At 50.5% G+C, this 20,203-nt stretch overlaps 1 protein-coding gene across 2 annotated transcripts; it reads right to left on the reverse strand.

The window, feature by feature from the left end:
- Window positions 1-11,064: 11,064 nt before the first annotated feature.
- On the reverse strand, window positions 11,065-19,731 carry ANP32E (acidic nuclear phosphoprotein 32 family member E). Of its 2 annotated transcripts, none has more exons than XM_040088057.1 (7): window positions 19,451-19,731; window positions 17,780-17,929; window positions 17,158-17,280; window positions 16,346-16,508; window positions 15,476-15,630; window positions 14,556-14,607; window positions 11,065-13,809 (listed from the first exon to the last, which is right to left on the reverse strand). In XM_040088057.1, the coding sequence occupies exons 1-7, from the start codon at window positions 19,502-19,504 to the stop codon at window positions 13,742-13,744; spliced, it is 765 nt and encodes a 254-aa protein (XP_039943991.1). In that variant the 5' UTR covers window positions 19,505-19,731; the 3' UTR covers window positions 11,065-13,741. The 2 variants fall into 2 exon arrangements, with proteins under 2 accessions (XP_039943991.1, XP_039943992.1); XM_040088058.2 differs by having other exon boundaries at window positions 11,065-13,806; window positions 19,451-19,616.
- Window positions 19,732-20,203: the final 472 nt, after the last annotated feature.

Genomic DNA, 20,203 nt, shown 5'->3' on the forward strand with positions numbered 1-20,203 from the left:
CACTGAACCTCCCTTGTGAGCTGCATCCCAGGTGGTGCCAGCAAGGTGACTCCCACACCAGCGACTCTCCTTGGATTCTGGAACGCTCATTGCCACGCTGCTCTGAGCAGAGGCCTCTGGAAGAGCCAGCACACCCTCTGGGAAGGGCTGAAACATCACCACGAGCAGCTGCTGGTTCAGCTGAGCAGTACCTGAGCAGCCCTGCCCTGCTCTCTTCAGGGAGGCCCTAGAGCTCCTAAGGGCATTTTTGGGGGTCTTGCCTCTCTGCTCACCCCTCCCCATTTTTGTTTCCCTGCTGCCTCCCGTCATCCCTCGGTGGCATTCCCAAAGCCGCTGGCACGGCGCAGGGAGCCCTAGGGAGCTGCAAAGCCAAGGGCAGCACAGAGGTGGCTTTGTGCACGGCCCCCCAGTCGGTGGGGTCTATCCATGCGGGAATAACGCTGCACAAAGGGGCCGTGCTCAGCCAGCAGTGGAGCAGCCGTCTGCCATTCCCAGAAAGGGCCGGTATTGTCCAGTGTGGCAATTATGTTGGGTCTGGAGACAAAACACTGGATCATTACAGGAATATAGAGCGCCCCGGCCGGGCAGCGCACTGCAGAGAAGTCTGAAGCCTGATAATGGCCAGGAACTCTGGGTTGTGCCCAACTGTGCCTTGAAAACACATGCAGAACAGGGAAAAGGGGGCTGGGAAGGGGATTTCCCATTACACTTACAGGGAGACGGGATTGGGACTGGATTCTTAAGATGTAGGCAAAGCGTCTCCTATAAAAATAGCTGCAATTTGCTCAACACATGCTGAGGAGTGGGCAAGCGTGCGCTGCGCTCATCAGCTGGCACTCGGCTCCGGTGCCTGCACTCCCTGCCTGCTTCCCAGCACAGCCAATCCCTGGAATGCTCCTGCTCCCAGCCAAATAAGGACCGTGGGGCGAGGAACCCCGGCTGCATGCGGCACACAGGAGCCCACCCACCCTCCCAGCCAAGGCGCCTTTTTTTGGTTATTTTCTCCCTCTCTGCCTCAAAAGCTTTACGCAAACCCCCCTCCTCCCTCCCTTCCTCCGTCCTCTGCCTTTCTAAGGGAATAACAGAGAGACACCTTAGGATGGAATTCCTGGGAAGAAATTCCTCCCTGCGAGGGTGGGGAGGCCCTGGCACAGGGTGCCCGGAGGAAGCTGTGGTGGCCTCATCCCTGGAAGTGTCCAAGGCCAGGTTGGACAGGGCTTGGAGCAGCCTGGGAGAGTGGAAGATGTCGCTCCCCCATGGCAGGGGTGGAACTGGATGAGATTTCAGGTCCCTCCCAAGACCCAAACCATCGCTTGATTCCGTGACTCCATGAAACACTGGCACCCAACAGCATGGGAGGGGAGGGCTGAAAACCCAACGAACCCCCACAAGGCACAGGGGCTGTGCTCAGACAGAGCTGACCCCACCCCAGGAGAGTTCCCACCCGTTTTGGGGTGCAGCCCCACAGATCAGCCCCACAGCCGCCCTCAGTTTCACCCACTGCAGGTCTGGGGACAGAGGGAGCAGCTGCAGTGTCTCCGCAGTGCTGAGAGGCCGCTGGAAAGCAGGAGGTACCGATTAAGGGGCTTTTGGTGGCTTTAAATAGAATTTACACTTGGAGGCAACTTTCACACTGCTGACGGGCGGCAGAAGTGGGTACATGTTGTTCCAGTAGCAGTGGGCTATTCTGCGGGCTGGAATTACACCTAACAAAGCAGTTCACAGGAATAAAACTGTGGTGGATAAAGTTCGGTTTCTCCAGCACTTTCCATCCTTGGAAAAAGCCCCTAACCTCCTGAGTGGAGCAGGAACACCAGTAACTCATGGCAGAGGGTTCTCAGGCTGAGGAGGGGGTGGATAAATACAAATTTTCAACACAGCTGATGGCTCCTGCTGTGCAGAAGGATTTCTTGGAATTACTGATGGAGAAAACTGCAGATTTTTTTTTTTTTTTTTCTTCTCCAATAAGGCCTTAAAAAGACTAAGTAATATTTTTGTCCAGAGGTGGAAGGTGGGAAGCTATAGATCCTCCAGTACACCAACTGAATAACATGTTCAACATACCTTTAGAATAAATTCCACGGGATCCCAAGGCGCGCCGATACGTTATCAGAGCTGGGGACATTCTTTCCTGGACACCCGTGTCAGCAGCTGTAGGTGAACACCTGGTGCTCCAGCGATGCCCCTCACTCACACGACCCTGTCCCTCATCAGCTTTTTCCCCGCCAGGGGACAGTCAGTTTGGATTTTTGAAATAAAATGGGAAGTGTGGTGCTTCCTGTCTTGGAGTGCTGGAGGATTGAATCTTCTTCCCAAATCCCTAGAGAGGAAGAGACATGAAATAGTTTGACCCACATTCACGAGAATAATTATTGACTTAACAAGCTCCAACCGGGTTTTCAAATTAAAGCTCAGCAAGAACAGACCCACTTCCCTAATTAAAAAAAAAAAAAAAAGAGAGAGAAAAGGGGAAAATTCAGTGGTTCTGTATGCCAGATACACCTGTGTGCAAATGTATCCCTGGAATATGCACATGTGGAGATTTGTGCGTGTTCCCTCTCTTTAGGAAGGAATTCTTTGGTGACATACACAGTGCGGTGCCTTGGATTTCTTTTCCCTAAATCCAATTTGAGCTGTCAGAGGGTTCATCACCAGGCTCAGAGATCCCCACGTTCCTCTCCCTGAGAGGCCAGAGGGGCTGGTTCGACACTGGGGATGTTTGATGTGACACCTGGTAAAGTGACACCACGGAAAAGGTGAAAGGTGCAGCTGTAGCTCCAACACCTATTGGAAATGTTTCCTGAGCCTGGCCCAGGAATATCAAATCTCTGCTTTCAGACACTGCTGATTTGTTTAACTCTATAAAGTGTCCTGAGGGACTGAAAACTAAAGTGGCTCTTCCACTTCCTTAATTTGTAATGTGTTTAAAAATTTGTTGCTCTGTTTTGTCACAAACCATCCCAGCTCAGAGACAAGAGGATTTTTAAATCTTTTTAACACTTGGGAATGTTTGGGAGAGGCCAGACCAGCCAGAGTTCAAAGGGGAGAGCTCAGCCCCCTCCTGACATCAGTAGCTGGGGAGTTCTGCACTGAAATGGTGATTTCTCCTTCCAAAGCCCTGCCCTGGGGCTGACGGAACAGGGCCTGTGGTCGGAATAAAGAGCCCATACATGTAGGACAGAGGAGGACAGAGGGAACCATTCAGAGCTGGAGGAATCACAAGCCGATACTGGGCAGTAGGCAAAGGTCTGGCATCGACTGGAATGAGCCAGTGGAGATGTGGACATCATTATTTAAAGGACTCTCAACGAACGAGCTGAGTCATTAATGGCTTTAAACTGAAAAAGAGGAGATTTAGATGGGATTTTGGGCAGGGTGCGGAGGCCCTGGCACGGGCTGCCCAGAGAAGCTGTGGCTGCCCCATCCCTGGAAGAATCCAAGGCCGGGTTGGACGGGGCTTGGAGCAGCCTGGGCTAGTGGAACGTGTCCCTGCTCATGGCAGGGGGTGGAACAGGATGGAAAAGAACTGAGAGTGAGGGATCAATCTCCGTGCACCCAACCTGCCCCTGGTACTGCCCGGGGCTCTTCTTCACTCCGTTAGTGCCCGTGGGCCAGTGCTGGCCCAGCTCCACTTGCCAGGTGCCACTGTGGTTTGTGCTGCACCATAAAGACATTCCTTGGGTTTCTCCAGCTCCATGCAGCCCAGTGTTTCTCCTCCCAGCCCACTTGCTGCTATATATAATCTGAGCGTCTACCTTTCTGCAGACCGAGCTGGGAGTCGTGCTTCCCAGAAATTGTGAGGTGGCATTCAGAATCCTGACGGTTCCTGGAAAAGCCTGCTTGGCATGCCTGCTCCAGGCTCCAGGCTGCTGGCTCTCTTGTCCTTTATAGGTCACAGGGTCACTCAGGTTAGGTCTGCTGGCAGGACACAAACCGGTAAAGTTCAATAAATGAGAGGTCTGGCTTATACTGGCTCATAAAAATAACATTTGGCCTCTGTATGTCAAATAGATCCTTTAGGAAATCAGTTTCTCTGTCCTTGCTCAAATCAGATATTCGGCTGCTGCCATCCGCTCCCTCCTGCTTTCCAGGGAAGAGTTCACCCACCAGCTTATCAATGAGAGCAAAACCACGGACAAATCTGGCTGAATTCTTGTTTCTTCATGGGCACAGCTCATCATTCCCATGGCCTGAGTTTGTGCTGCTGCAGCGTTCCTCAGGCAACTCGTGACCTCAATTATTCCTCAGTTCTCAAAACGTCACTGCCTGTATTTCCAGATGTTTTAAAACCGACTTCCCTTTTTTACAGCGCCATTGAAACAGTTTTCTGTCATTTTCTCACTGCTCAGCAGTTTGGGAATGTTTCATTACACAGAAAAGTTATCTCAGGGGCTCAGGCCCCAGGATTTGGGCCCTCCCGAGTTATGGACTAACAGGATCAGTATAACAATGAATCCAGAGCCTGTGAGGCAGGAAGAACGGGGCCGGTTGTTCAAACGCTGCCTCTGCCAGGTCCTTGGGGCATGATTTGGGATGAATCACCCTGTTCTGTGTGCCCTTACCCCATGCCAAGGGTAAGCATGAGATCTCTGCGCTCAAAATAGGCAGGAGCTGCTCCTCCCTCGTGATGCCCGGCAGGTGAGCTGCACCCTCCTATGCCAGGGACAGGATTCCTGCGGAAGGAGAATGATGCCACAGGGCAGGAGGCGCGTTTTCAATTAACCGATGGTGCAAGCGACAGCGGAGGAAGTACTCAGTATTCCCTGGCACGAATGAAACATTCCCGAAGATTTCCCCACTCCGTTTAAAGGGAAAATACAAATCAGTAGTTTGCCAATTGAGCTCCAGAGGCGAGAAGGGAGACTCCAAATGGGAACAGACCAGGTGCTCAGTACCGGGCCGAGCAGGGAGGGTGCCAGGGAGGAGGGAGCAGGGTAAGGAGGATTGTGAACATATTTACAGCCATCTGGCAGCCTGAATTATCCAAACAATGAGGCTGCAGGAGCGCTCACTGAAACACAGAGAGAGAGAGGGAAGTAAGGAGTTTGTTTGGGCAGAGGATCCTGAGGGCTTCATGCTTTCAACGTATGCTTTCTGGAAATTTTTTATATCATTTATAAAATTATTTATGTTACTGGAGATACAGGGAAATGAAACCAGAAGGAAATGGAAATGCTACTCCTTCTGGAGTTTTTTCCTTCCAGGTTTCTAGAAATCAAGTCATAGGAAAGGAAAGATATCTTGGGAAATCTTGGTTTCTTGGCAGGCAGCAAGAGGGACCAGATAATAAACCAGGAAAGTTTGTCATCACCAAAATTCCATGGTACCCAGTGCAAAGAACAGCATAAACCCACCAAGTTCACTCAATTCCAACCACGGATTCCCTGCATTTTCTGTCTTTGATTCCTTCCTGTGCTTAACAAAATCCTTTTCACTCTTCTACCTACATGCTCTTGATAATCCCAGTGCACCACAACTTCTGCAGAGCCTCGCCTCCCAGTATGCTCCATCATTACCTTTTGGTGCTGCATTTCTCATTTTAAACCCATTTGCTTCTTTGACTAAGTTCTGGGGTGTTACAACAGAGGGATGTTGGGTTTTCCTCCTGTTGTTTTTTTTTTTACAGTTTCTGCTAACAAGTCCACCTTCCCTTTTTTTTTGTCATTTATGGAATGTGGACAGAAGTGCTGAGCTGGTGTTTCCACTTCCTCCATTTTAACTTGTTCATTTTGATTCATTCCTTAAAAATAAAAATCCCTTTCATTTTTTCATTCATTTGATTCGATTAATTCCTTGTTTGTTCAGCCTTTGTGTCGAAACAGAGAAGGGCCATCCTCCCTCCACTGATGTCAGAGGGAGCCTTGAGTTAAAGGTGTCCCACCTGAGGGGATGATCTGGGTCATCATCACCCAAGCTGGATCATGTTAGAGATGAGGAATTGTGGAAAATGTGTGTGTGTGTATCAGTGTGTGAAGTAGGTACGTTTCAGCTCACCACGAGTCCTTCACAGACGGAAGCAGTTGCTGCCTGCGCTGTGGTGTCCTGTGCAGGGCAAGGATTTCGAGTCATAGCACCGTGGAATCATGGAATGGTTTGAGTGGGGAAGGAAGCGTAACCACCACGCAGTCCCATCACCTGACATGGGCAGGGAAACCTTCCACCAGGCCAGGTTGTTCCTGGCCCCATCCAACCTCATCTAAAACACTTCCAGAGATGTGGAGCCCACAACCTCTCTGGGCAAGAGTCCCTTCCGACCCGGGATATTCTCTGATTCTCTGCCGCATTTTCGTCCTTGAATTACTGCAGCTAATGAGTCCAGAACCTTCCAAAAGGTGCCATTTTAAGGAGTCAGCTGGACTCTCCCGGGTGAAAGGCAGCCCGGAGGCAGCCGGGCTCTGCCTCCCCCTCGCCAAAGCCCGCGCCCGTCGCTGGTCGCGCTGTGCCCTCTAGTGCTCGTTCTTCCCATCCAGGGCTCCTGCAGCCCGAGTTCACCAGGACCGGGAACGCGTTCCCACGGAACAGCCACCGGCAGCTTTCCATGGAACTGTAATTATTGAACTGTTTCCCTTCCCTGCTCCGCACGTGGCACAGGAGGAATCACACGGCAGCGCGTTGGTGCCCGGCTCCCCGAGCAGCGCACGCACGGACTGACAGGAAAATGCACCCAGAAACGGCAAACCCGAGCGCCGCCCGCTCCCACCCTGGCCAGGCAGCACTAACTTTGGTCCAGACCTGTTGGATTCCCAGGGGAAGCACATTTTCCACACCATTAGAAATCCAGGTGTGCTGGAGAAAGGAGAAAGAGTGATTCGGGAAGTTTACTAATGCATTTAAACACTTGCACTGAGATGCACGTGAGAATTCCCAGATTTAACCAGTTTGTTTCTGCAGGCATTTGATTATTCCTGTCCTCTCTGGGATTCCTCACTTTGTCTTAAGGAATACTTTTTGCTTTTTGGTGTTGATCTGGGAGTTTTCTTTGTAGTGAGAACGCTTAACATTCACGCAGAAATTCTGCAGCAATTGAAGCCTCCAGTGATCCAGAGCCTCAAGAGCAGAGAGAGGTTAATATTCTTCCTCCTTCCATTCCTCCTGTTGCTTGCAGAGGAATGATGTGGTCTGTGCAGAGATGTGAATGAGGAGGAACTCTGCATGACTGAGGGAAATAAAGGGCTCTCTCAGGAAAAAAAAAACCCTCATTAATTTGTGTAGTATGTTAATGTAAGAGATTTCACCACCAAGCAACCTTCCCCTTCCCCAGCACTGTGTGACTGAGACAGAAATACCCCTCAGGAGATCACCAGAGAAAACATTCTCATCTCCACAAGTCTGTGCTTCAAAGCACACCCCAAACACAGAACTCAACACCAGAAGCTTTTGTAGCGGGTGTGCACGGGAGGTGTGAGCACAGCCGATATTTGGCATTAAAAAGTCAGCGCTCAATTGCATTCTTAAATACACTTATGATTTGCACAAAACAGAGCAAGACTTGAATTCCCAAGGCTGATCCTACAGCTTTTGGTGAGGATCCTCCAACAGTGACAACTGATGAAAGAACAGACTGAAGATGTCCTTGGTTTCCAGAAACACAAATTACCCAATTTATTCCATTTGGGATTTGCTGTGACATGGGAGCTCGCTCAAAACACATGGAGTGTAGAAGAAACACCACAGCACACTTTTAAGCAGAATAATTATGACTCATCGTGGTGATGAAGCCGAGAGACACAGATGTGATTCTGAAATGAGTTCAGAAAGGCAGTTGCTGCAGGGACGCCTTAGTTTCAATACACCATTAGCCTCAGATTCCTAATTAAACATGATTCCTGCATGTCTTCAACATTCCCAGGGACAAGGATGTGACCAAGCCCCTCACAAATGGCCAGAAGATATCAGTACTTCACCAAAGCCATGCTGAGGAGCTCCAGCTGGCTGCTCCTCACTCATCACTAGATTATTTTATTTAACTCTAGTCCAGAAAGAAATGCCCCTCAAACACCCTGTGTGAACATGTTTCATTCTCATGGGAGAGACCAGCTCCTTTTCCAACATGAACCCTCTCTTTGGGGTCAATTTTTTTCCTAGAACAGAATCCTTTCCTCAGTGCCAGGGAGCTCCCAGCTTTAATGTGTCCTGTGGTTTTCTGCTGGTTTGCTGTTGTGGCCAAAGATTTATTTTTGGATTCTCCCTCATTTGTGCCAATTCAATTAGAAACAGTAGGAAAGACTTTCCTTGGCTATTTTGGGGACTCACTTTTTTTTTTTTTTTTTTTTTTTAAATGAGACACACTCAAAGCAGAAACCGAGCATACTATGGAGCATGCTATAAACTGTAATTTTAAAATTTAAAACCAGAAGACTGTTCCTCAGGAGACCAAACTCTAACTCCAGTGAGAAACCTCCCAACAGCAGTGGCAACAGGAATTTCCCTGCCCCAGGCTCTGCAGAGGGACCATTTTCCATGTCCTGCTTCAAGCAGCTGCTGTCCCTGACTCCTCCTGTCCTATCCCATGCATTTTGGTACCCTGGGGGAGCCGCATTCCTGATTCTCCATTTGTGCCAGTCGATCGATAAGCAAATGGAGAACACATCGAATGTGACAGTGCAACCCCTGGCACAACCAAGAAATGGATAAAAATAATTCAAGCATCGTTTTTATCTCGTAAATTCAGATCTCGTTCATCGGTTCAGACCTTTGCAATGGGTATGACCAGTGAAAATGGTGTATTTTTAGCACGCAGCAGCTCTGTTGCCAAAATCAACAGCTCTGTTTGCTGGAAAATGGGGCAGTTTTCATTCTGAGATTTCTCATTACCCTGTCATGCAGCTCTAAGGATTTTACCATTTTCTCCAAGGCCAAATTCCTGAATTCATGGGACTCCACGAGAATGTTGGCTCCCCATTCTCACATAAAAATAGAGATGAGGAAAGTTGAAAGCGAGCTGCCTGCGGTCTAGGCATTGAGAGATCCTTGGGGTTTATATCCTCGGCAGTATGAGGTTTTTAAAATTAATTTCATTTGAGGCAGAATAAGGGGAGAAAAGGCTAACTGGTCATTATGGAATGTGTGGGAATGGCAAGAGATAGTTCTAGTAGTTCTTGGTCACATTTCGTACCAAAAAACCCCTCCCTTTTTTAGACCTGTGGGAGCCCCCAACCTTCACTGCCCCTGACCCAGGCACCTGTGTCACAATAACCCCAAATCGCTTCAGTACTGTGGCTGGGTTGCATTAACCTAGAAATGGGCAATGGGATGTAGTTGAGAAAGGGGGAGATTTGCCTTGGAACCTGCACATGCCATATAGCCTTGGGGAAGCAGGAGCAATTTGGGAACATTAGGAACTACATGGCAGCAGGAGCTGCCTGAAAACACATTTATAGAGTTCCCTTGCTACTGGGCTTAACTAGGCAACCTGAAGAATTTTATGAGGAAATTTTCTCCTATTTTCATCTGGTGTGTTTGTACCAAAGCCTGGCTGAATTTACCCTTTCTCACACGACGTGATAACCACCTTCGGGATCACGGTTTGCATTTTCGCTTTTTTTCCTCCGCTTGGACTCTGAACCGCGTTGTTTTCCATCACGGGAACGAAGTTCACACAACCTGAGAGGAAAAGCCTCTCCTGAAGGCGGGTAGGGAGGGGAGCAGGAGCTGTTTTGGGGTGGTAAATGGGGCATTTAGAGACAGTTTCCACCTCACCGCCGCCGTGAGGGGCCTGAGGGGCTGTGGGCGGGGCGCGGCGCGCGCGGGTGGCGGGAAGGCGGAACTGCGGCAAATCTCAGCCAATCAGCGGCGGGGTCGCGGCCCGCCCCTGCTGCCCGCAGCCGGGGAACCCCGTGGGTCGCCGTTTCCCGCGCTCGGGAGCCCGCCCGCCCCCTCAGGCGGGTGCCTGTGCTGAGGGAGAGGCGTCCCGAGCCCTGAGGAAGGAAGAGGAGGGGAAGCGGCACCACTTGGAGGGGGAGATAAGGGCCCGGGAGAGGGAGCGAGAAAGGGCACCACAAGACAAAAGGCCCGGGAGAAGGAGGAAGGAGCAGGACAGAGGAAGCCGCCCGCCGGCAGGGCTTCCCCTCACTGCAACAAAATGGAGGGCGGGCGAGCTGTCCGGTGGGACGGACCGGAGCTTAGGGCGCTGCTGGACCACGGGTGGCGGCCCTTGGTCCCTGCCCAATTCCATCTCCAGGCCCCGGGAGTGACAGGTGCCTGGTGTTGTAGCAGCAGGTGTGCTGTGTAAACCAGAGGCTGGGGCAGGGAGGTTCCACAGCACGTCAGGACAAGCTGAGGAACCCATCAGCCACTCAGCAGGTTTTTCCTGACTTTGAAGATGTGCCCACACACCACTTGGGCTTACTCCTCTCTCCTTTGCCATCAAAGTACCGTGTGACAGCCTGGTTTTACCTCACCTGCAGCCCCAAAAGATGGATTTAACCTGTTCAGTCATCCTGAAATTCAGGTTCCCTGTTTGGCCCCAAATCCTGTGGGGAATGGGTGCAGAGGCTAGAGGTGCCAGCGTGGGGCTTCAGCCGGAACAGCAATTCTTCCCCACCCTTTAAAATGAAATATCCCAGAAAATCACCACCCATTTCTTGCCTAATTGCTCATCCAGCAGCAGAAAAGCCTGTTTGCCAAGGGCTTTCTCAAGTGCATCCAAGGGATTTTTGCCAGGAATGCTGGACTAATCCCAAGATAAAACAATACTCTCTTGCTTGGGAGGAGCAGCAGGGGTTTTTTTTTAAACATTGTTCTTGTGTGAGGAATATTTCAGCACCAGACTTGGCTCAGGCTGCTGGGCACAAGGCTTATCTGTGATAAGCAAATCTCAAGACTCGCCCAGACTCGGATGTCTAAGGCATCTGTGTTAAACTCACCTGGAAACACTCAGGGAACCATTCAGGTTTTCCAGAACATCATTCCACAACAGTTCCGGTGTTACCAAGGACTAAAGTACCAGAAGTCCACACCATTCTGCAGCTTTCCACCCCATTTAAACACAACCATCAAGAAAATTCCCTTACTCCATTCCTTGAGAAATATCCTATTTTCCACAGGTGGACACACCCCAAGTAATCCAATACAATAGTCTCAATTTATTTGAAATAATTCGGTTGAAAACTTTTTAATTTAAAATTTACAGCACACATGGGGAGGAAACATGTTTTGTTACAACTAAAAGTTACCAGAAGAGTGCTGCAGGGCTGTTGTCTTTAATTTAACACTGTCATGGCTTTATTCAAAACACAGTTGCACAAAATCAGTTACTCCAAAGTTTCAGGAAAGAGTCGGAGAAGGAACCAAACCACACTATATACAGACTGCCATACAAAGAGCATTAAAATAGGACAAAACCTCTACAAAATATAAAACCCACCCTGACGTATTTGCATGAAAAGACCACCCACCAAGCAAAAAAGTTTCAAAAGTTATCTGGAGGCTCTGAATTCCTCGTTAAAAAACGCTGCTGCTGCATGCCGAGCGGAGGACGCGGGACCGGGGACGGTGACACCGGGACAAACGGATTCTTGGGTTCGTGAGGGGCTTGGGTTCCACGTGGTGGCTGACGCACGGCACCGCGGGTGTTCGGGAAGTGGGAAAAGTCTGGCCTAGGAAAGGGCTGTCACCCCTCGGAGCTCAGTCTGTCACGTCTCAGGAGCTGGACTTGCTTATCCTAACAAGCCCGCTACCCACGTTATTTTAATCCATCAAAATAGACTTTTTTTTTTTTTTTTTTCTCCATTTAAAACTAATTTTATCTGCAATCGGTAACAGACAGTTAAGTAAGACCCTGACACGGAGGTGCTCTAACATACACACGTATAAATTACAAGTTTCAATCTAAAGACAATAAGCAAAAGGATGGGAAAACACTTTTTCCTCTCAAAGCTGAGCACGGAGTGAGTGCCTCACCCAAGAGTGTTCAGGACATGACAACCGTGCACTGACCCACCCAGGACTCGTCACAAACACAGGACTTGGTTGTGGCTGCAAAGGAAGCCTCACCACGGCTTTTCTAGCGTCTGTTAGAGATATTCCTTCAAAAATCACAAAGCCCAAGGAGTCAGTTGTTCCCGAGTGTACCACAACCTGCCAGACTCCACTTCGAGGCCGGCAAGGTTCGGCCTCGCTACACAGCTACAGGAGGAACCCAGAGTTAAGGCTCTAGTTTGGGGGGGGGGAAAAAAACCACACACAAGAGAGCGGGGCTTTGAAGAACTTCAACCCTGCATGATCTAAACTCCACCGAAGAGCTGGAGGTCACACTGAACTAGTGCGTGAAATTCCTAAGGAACAGGGAACCAGGTGATGAGGGACTGACTCGCTTAGGCCCGGGAATCTCCCTCCTCCCACCCACAGGCTCTCCCCAGTTTCTGGCAGCTATTGACGGCCAGGACAGATACAAAAATAAGTCTCTGGAATAAAGCTGTGTGTGATATTTGATTCAGGACCTACGTGAGACAGCGTCAGTCGGCGTGATGCCACGGCTACACTGCGCGAAACTCAGATCACGCCTGAAGGAGGAATGCCGGAAGTCAAAAGTTTGTTTCCAACAGGAAAGATGATACATCGGGGCAGATCAGGATTTATAAAGGCTGCTAGGGGAAAAAAAAAAAAAAGCTTCTCTGCACGTTCCCCCCATGCTTGCATCTCTGCAACCACTCAGTGTAAACCCTCAAATATTCCCGACTTATACACAAACTGAGCATTTTGCCTAGAGCCAGGTTTAAACGGTTTAAGAGGTGATGTGCAGAGAAGGGCCAACTTGGATTCATCCTTTCCTTCCAACAGTTCTAGAAAAGCTGGGGGCATGGAAAACAACACGCTTGGAGGAGTTACCCGTTCACTTCTGCATCAGAAATGCATATTTCATCTATTTTATACATTTTATAGCCATGAGTGGTGCAGGATTCCCAGAATGACAATGCAAGAGCAAAGTGAGTGAAGGTTTAACAAAGATTTCTAGCAAAAAGGTTTAAAATTACACATTAATTGCTTTGTTAATACCTGCAAGTGACAATGGACTAGGGAGAAAATTTATGGATTGCAAACCTTTAAGGATCACAACTCTTTCAGCTGGCCAAAATACACCCTTGAAGGAATCTAGTGAATACTCCAAACACTGAACATTGGAGCAAGCAGGAAAACAAAAACATCTTCCGAAACCCACTGAGGCTTTACCCTGGAACACCCAAAATAGAAAGGAGCATTCAAAAAAAAAAAAAAAAATCACAGGAGTCACCTTTTAAAAAACTGAAACATGGGTGTCATCTAGTTGGGGGTTTCCAGTTGAATCCATGGAAAACTTGGCCTAGGGTCAACCGATTTAAGAGAGTGGGGAATTTGCCGTAGAGCATTTTTCAATTCAGCTTTTTAAGCGTAAAAACTTTAAAATCCTGAATGAAAACTCCCAATATTAAACCCCTGGGGCATGGGGTTGGATTGAGGGCTAACAATGACCAACACACAAGATTGTACGAAATTAAAGAGCTCCAAAGAAAAGTCTGGTGGGGGGAATTTGCCAATGGCTTCAGTGATTACAGGGCTGAAAAACTGTTCTCTACAGAAGGTTCCCTATGGGCTATCAGAGCTTATCTGGAATGATAAAAGGGGGCAGGAATAGTAAAACCACACTTCTGCTATAAAAAGTTAACATAGGATTTCTGTCAGGACATCTATGGTACATGGACATACAGAGCTGCATAATCACTATTGCGTCTTCTTCCGTAAGTGGAGAGTCTGGTCCTGCAAATTAATCCTCCTCTTCCTCGCCTTCATCCTCGGGCTCTCGTTTCCTCTTCTCCCCTCGGACGCCCTCTGCTAAGGAGAGAGGCAGGCACACGGCCCGTTACGCTGTGCCCACGCAGCGCTTAGGGCCAGGGGCACGGGGGACTCGGGAACATCCCCGAGCTTTTCTGTGGCAAGGGGCCGGGTTTGGGCGGTGTGCCGTGCGCTCTGCTGGTGGCAGCCCGCAGTGCAGCGCTGCCCCACGCGCTCCCTGAATCCCCCAGAAGTCATCCCCGGGCCAAGTGAAGGATTCTCATTGCTCCTTTCGGGAATATCCTCTCTGCAAGCGGAAAATCCAGCTCCCAAACCTGTTCCGCTGAGCCCGGCGCGTGGAGGAGATGGGAGCTCGATGGGAGAAAGTGTGGGATTTGTCTTTACAGAGATGTGGAATTTTTTAATGAAAAAACTTATTAAAAAATACTCCAGTAAGCCAGTTCTTGCAAACAGAACTATGTCCCTCTAGCAGAAGTGCCTATGGAGAAATAAGGATAAAGGGAAAGCTCCAGCTGCTCCTGGCTGCCAGCTTTTGCTAGCGGAGACTCTGGTGCACTTGAGGGATATTTTCAATGTATGTAAATAAGATGCACAGCAGAGCCCCACTCATCTCCACATCCGAGGACAGTTTCCAACCACGCAGGAGACGGTGTCTTTCCTTTCAGAAAACTGTTGCTTCTTCCTCACTTTTCTTTTGTTTTTATGTTAACGTGCATGTCCCAAACCCACAAAGAATTACAGAGAATTGATTGTTTCAGTCACAACTTGAATACCTGAGCACTTACCTTCCTCCTCCTCATCACCTCCTTCAACGTAGTCATCATCATCCTCTTCATCCTGTACAAAAATAGGGAGACATTTTTACAATTGCTGTTTATTGAAGTCTTGCTTCCACAATGATCCCAAGCAGAAATCCAGGAATTCCCTGCACTTTCCCCACCAGGGCATCAGTCAGCCCCAGAGGCTCATTTCTTTGGTTTTCCCCACTGTTCACTACCTTAAACCAGCTCAAGGTTATTCACAAATTAACTGTGAGAGAGATGCCAGCAGCTCTAGATTGCCTTTGAGCCCAAACACAGTAAAGGAGGAAAGGATGCACAACAGTATCCTCTTCCCAAGTTACTGTGAAAATGAGCAAGTTGTTGTGTTGGTTTTGTCTTGTTCTAAAGCTGATAAATGAGAAATGCAAACAAATTAACAATCAGCCCCAGAGAATTTGACAAACTCAAGTCTTGTTTTTGTATCGCCCCTGCTTGGTGGAATTTTGTACACGGGGGAGTGTGACAAGACAAAATGGGGAAACAAGCCACTGATACTGGCCCTTGGAATACTGGAATCAAAGCCACTGCACATTAACTCCCTGACTGAAGCAAACTCTTATCAAAGAACCAGTACTGGCTTCAAACAGGGGCCTCCAATGCCAGCTGAGGGTGCTGCTGGTGCAGCCTCGCACACAAACCCCACAGCAGGCACGTTCTCCCACCGAGACCCGTCAGAGGGGAGCACCTGACCACGACCCAGGGCTTTAGTGCTGTCCTGGAATTTGTGTGACCAGTTTGCAGCTACAAGAACTCTACTCATCACCTTCTGAAAGGTGGCTGTTTTCTGTACTCTGGGAACTGTACCAGAACTGTTTTCCCTAACCACAGAACCCCACAGGAGCTTCTCTTTGCTTCCTGCATTTGGCAGAATTTACAATCTTTACCTGAATTTCTTCTTTCATCAGGTATGAAAGACCAACTTCCTCCTCCTCTTCACCTTCCCCCAAATCTGAAGCTCCATCATCTTCATCATCTTCCTCTTCATACTCTCCTGGAGGCCCAGCTTCATTCTCATCATCATCATCATCTTCATCCCCTTCTGCAGTGAAAGACACAAATACAGACCAGAAGGTCAGTCTCATTCACTCCTCTCTGAGTACAGCAGGATGGGCTGGCTCTAATAGTTTTTTTTTTCCTGAAGGATTTGAGGATTTTTTTACTTTTTTTCTAAATCCAGGCAACACATGGGAAATGACCATAACTGTAATCAAGTTAAATTCTGTCATTTTTTTTCTCTAAGAAAGACTCCCAGTGTTTTTCCATCACAAGCTTCAGGCAAAACTCTCAATGTCTGAAGCAGCTACAAGTGCAAACCCCTGCCAGCAGAAGGGGCTGAGAGCAGTAACAGCCCCCTTAAGGACTGCAACCAAGTTGGGACCAAAAGGAACCAGGTGTGCTTTTGGAACTAAAATTTATATTATATTGAAGCAGAGGGCTGAAGCCATTATCAAACCCTGTAAAACTGTAATTTTTAATTCAAAATAGCGTGCATATCCCCTTGCTCTGCGTCACTCAGAGGCACGAAGGGCTTTACTGCTGGCAGCAACTTTGAGAATATTTGTGTCTTTGCAAAAGTATCTTTAGTCCAATTTTGCTCTGTTGTCAGTGCGTTAATACCAAACAAGCTCTGGACTCTGCTCTTCAGGAGCACGAGCAGAATTACACTTGTGTGCTCAGGAAGAACCCACGCACACTACACAGAGACCTTTATTCCAGCATCCCATTCCTACCCCCAGTTTGTTTTAGGACGTTACCATCATCATCATCCTCTGAGTCTGGTGCCTCGTTGTCCTCCTGATCGAACCCATCCAGGTACGTGATCTGCTGGAGCAGCTCAAAGATGCTGTCCCTGTAGTCCTCAAGGTTTGTAATCTCACAGTTGAACAGGTCAAGGCTCTTCAAATTCTTCAGATTTTGCTGAAAATAAATGAAAAGGTTTTTTTTTTTTCTCCCCCCGCGTGGTGCTCCCAGATACAGCAGGGTCACAGCCCAAGTATAACAGAATTTACTTTGTCCTCATCCCTCGTTTCTAGTCAGAATTTTTCTCCCTCAAAGTTCCGTCCAAGTTGTTGGCAGTGGCCAGATCCCCAAGGAAGGCACTCGTTTGTAACAACCCCCACACCTTGGGGGTCGGGTTATGTGCACAGAGACCAGTTTTGGACACAAACCCAAATCATCCAGGAAAAATGGGTGAATGGATCACCAGTGGCAGCTCCCTCCTCTGCTTCACTGTCCCACTCCTGGCTGTATCACACCTGAGTCACTTCACAGTTTAATGAAAACTCGTCAGACAAAAACACCTTAACCAACAAGCACAGGGGAATCAGCAGGACACACCTTGGCCACTTTTTCTTCAAAGACAAAACAATCCCAACCATCTCTGATCAACATCCCATTCCTGACATTTTTTTCCAGCTGTCCTATAACCATGGCACCAAGTCCATCACACCTGACCAACCACGAGACTGATGAATATTTGTAACAATTCACTGCAAAAACATTAAGGCTCCTTGATAAAAAAATACTTATTACCGCTCCCCAGGGCCCCTTCCCACTTCATACTCACAAGAGCTTCCACAGTGCCAAGATCTTTGATTTTGTTGCCACTTAGATTTAGATATGTGAGATTAGGACATCTCTCTGCAAGGACCTCCAGGCCTCCAGAAATGACATTGTCGCTCAACTCCAGCTATTGTACAGAAAAAAAAAAAGGAATTATCAATCAGATTTTCAGCCTTAGATTCAGCTGCATCACTGTTAATTGTTCCCCTTTAGGAATGTAATCACTTTCGAAGACTCCCCCCAAGGTAACAAGCTTTGGCTGTCAAAAAGTTCCTTTAAGTTGACAATTATGAACTGCTCCTTAAAGTCTGATGGGGTTGGACATCTCAGTTTTAAGCTACCAGGACTGGAGCTCACTGCCAGCAGTGAGTGACCCAAAGGCCTCCTCCCAAGGCACAGCTGGACCTTCACTACGTCCACAGCCAAGCAGTGACTTCTCCAAGAGTCCCTGACCAAGCCCAATTTGCCATAATTAACCAGAGAACACCCAAACCAATTTCACTTCTTAAAAATACATTCCTGAGGCCCACGAAGCACCTACAGCACCACGCAAGTTCCAACCAGGAGCGCTGAAAGGTGCAACCACGGCTCATCACCCCTGACTCTGGCAGCCAGGAGATACCCACCTTCCGGAGCTTACTCAACGTGGGGAGTTTGGCCAGTGACGTCAGCTCAACGTTGGCCATGCTGAGAAACTGGAGCTCCTTAAATGAGTCATTGAGCCCTTCGATTTCCCCGTTGCTGGACCGGCAGTTATCGAGCACCAACTCCGTCACCTGCAAGGAGGCCAGCGAGGAACGTTGTGGGTGTCACGGCAGCAAAATCCCACCCTCACCTGAACCCCACCGCAGGGACCGGGCAGCGGCTGCTGGTTTGGGGTTTCATTTAGAATCAGATCAGACTTCTGCCCTGACATCACCGACACCTAATCTAAAAATGATGCTGCAGTTTCCCTCCAAGCGCGCACTAAACTCTGCAAAAACTGCCACTTGAGCCCAAAATTCCACTGTCGGAGTACGCTCCCCACAGAACCACTGAAACCAGGATGCATCAGCGGCCCTCTACGCTGCCAACTTCTCCTCAGGTCTCATCATTTAACTGCGCATAATCAAACTCATAAAACCAGTTTCTCTCTGAACCTAAAACCTTCTGACTCCGGATTATTTTCCCAGAGAGTCCTGGAGGTTAACTGAGCCCAAATAAATAATTTCCTTGTGCCCAAGCCACTCGATAATCAATACAGGTCGCATACTTGGAAAAGCAGCAACAAGAAGCAGCCAATTAATTTTAAATAATTTTATCTGGAGTGGAACATCCACTTGGTAAAGGACAGGCACAAGGTGACTCTTCCCTTTCCCCGCACACTAACAAAATTTTGGGGAGTGCTGCAGACCCACAGCGGCACTGAGCCAGCTTCCCACTATTACTTTATTTTTTTTTTCATTAAAAGACTACCATTATTCCATACAAACACCGAATTTTAAAGCAAGCTGCAGGGGAGAGAGGAAGATTCTCAGCTTCATCCTCGGCAGAGAGGAGGCCTCTCCGTGTGCCTGCCACCCGCGAACGCGACTGGGTAGGTTAAATAAACAGTTTCGGCCAGTTTTATCCCCACCCCCCCCCCCCCCAAAAAAAAAAACCCCACGTGCGCCAGGTCAGGGAAAGCGAACGTCTCAGGACTTTAACTCTCGGGGCGACCCAGGCGCCGGTTTCCTCAGTGGGAAACACGGGAGCGATGCTCCGGAGCCACGCGTGGGGCTCGGCCCCGCCGCGCACGTGCGCTCCCCCGTTTCCAGGGGTTCGGGGCTTTTTTTTTTTTTTTTTCTTTCTCCCCTCTCTTTTTTTTAATGGCTCCTTCCAAAGAAATGGAAAGTTGGAAGCGCGGAGAGACGCGGGAGGAGTACGGGGACCCCCACGGCACGCCCGGCGGGGCGGCGGGAAACGACGTTAATTATATTAATTAAAGGCGCCGGGATGAGCGACGGGCCGCGGCCGGGGCCGCCGCCGTGACCTGTTTACTGCGGCCGGGGGAAGCGGCGGATTAACGTCGGGGGAAGCAGAGACCGCCTCGCCCCCCGGGAACTTCGGGGCACCCCAAGAGAGGAGGCGGAGGGGGAATGCGGGGGGGGCCGCGGGTCCCGGGGCCGCGCCGGAAGCGCCGCCCGCGCCCCGCCGGGCCCTGCGCCACGGCTGACCCAGATTCGGCAGCGGTACCGCCGGGCCCGCGCGGCCCGAGGCGGCAGCGACGGCCCCGCGGGGCGGGGGGAGCGCGCCCCACCGGCCCCGCCGCCCCTCACCTTCTCGGGGGCCCGGTTCCGCAACTCCAGGTTGATGCGCTTCTTCATCTCCATCGCCCCCCCTCCCGCGGTTCCGCACTGGCGAGGGAGGGTGGCCGAGAGCGGCCGCGAGGGTCGCTGCGGCTGCGGCGGGCGCCGAGAGTGCGCCGGGAGTGGGTCGGGGGTCGCCGGGGCCGCCCCGGCCGCGCCGCTCCGCCGCAGCTCCGGCACCGTCAATGGCCGCCCGCACACTGCGCCTCCATGACACGGCGCATGGCGCCCCCCCCGGCCACGCCACGCCCCGGGGCGGGGCTTCCCCGCGCGGCGCCGTCATTGGCGCGGGGGGCGCGGCGCCATTGGCCGAGCGCGCCGCCCGTCAGGGCTCGCGCGCGCGGGGGCCGGCGGGTGCGCGCGCCCTGAGCGGGCGGGGTGGGGCGGGGCCGGGGCCGGGGGCGGCCCTGAGGGGACGGGGGCGGCCCTGAGGGGACGGGGGCCGGGCCGGGGGTCGCCGTTGTGGGGGATCGGGCCGGGGGTCGCGGCTCTGAGGGGCCGGGCCGGGAGTCGCCGTTGTGGGGGATCGGGCCGGGGGTCGCGGCTCTGAGGGGCCGGGCCGGGAGTCGCGGTTCTGAGGGGTCCGGCCGGGGGTCGTGGCTCTGAAGGGCCGAGCCGGGTCGCGGCTCTGAGGGATCGAGCCGGGGGTCGCACTCCCGGCGTCACGAGTGGAGGTCCAGGAGCGCGCCACGGTCTCACTCGCCATAGGGTACAGGAGTTTTT

Source organism: Hirundo rustica, chromosome 29 (genome assembly GCF_015227805.2).
Source record: "Hirundo rustica isolate bHirRus1 chromosome 29, bHirRus1.pri.v3, whole genome shotgun sequence".
NCBI lineage: Eukaryota > Metazoa > Chordata > Aves > Passeriformes > Hirundinidae > Hirundo > Hirundo rustica.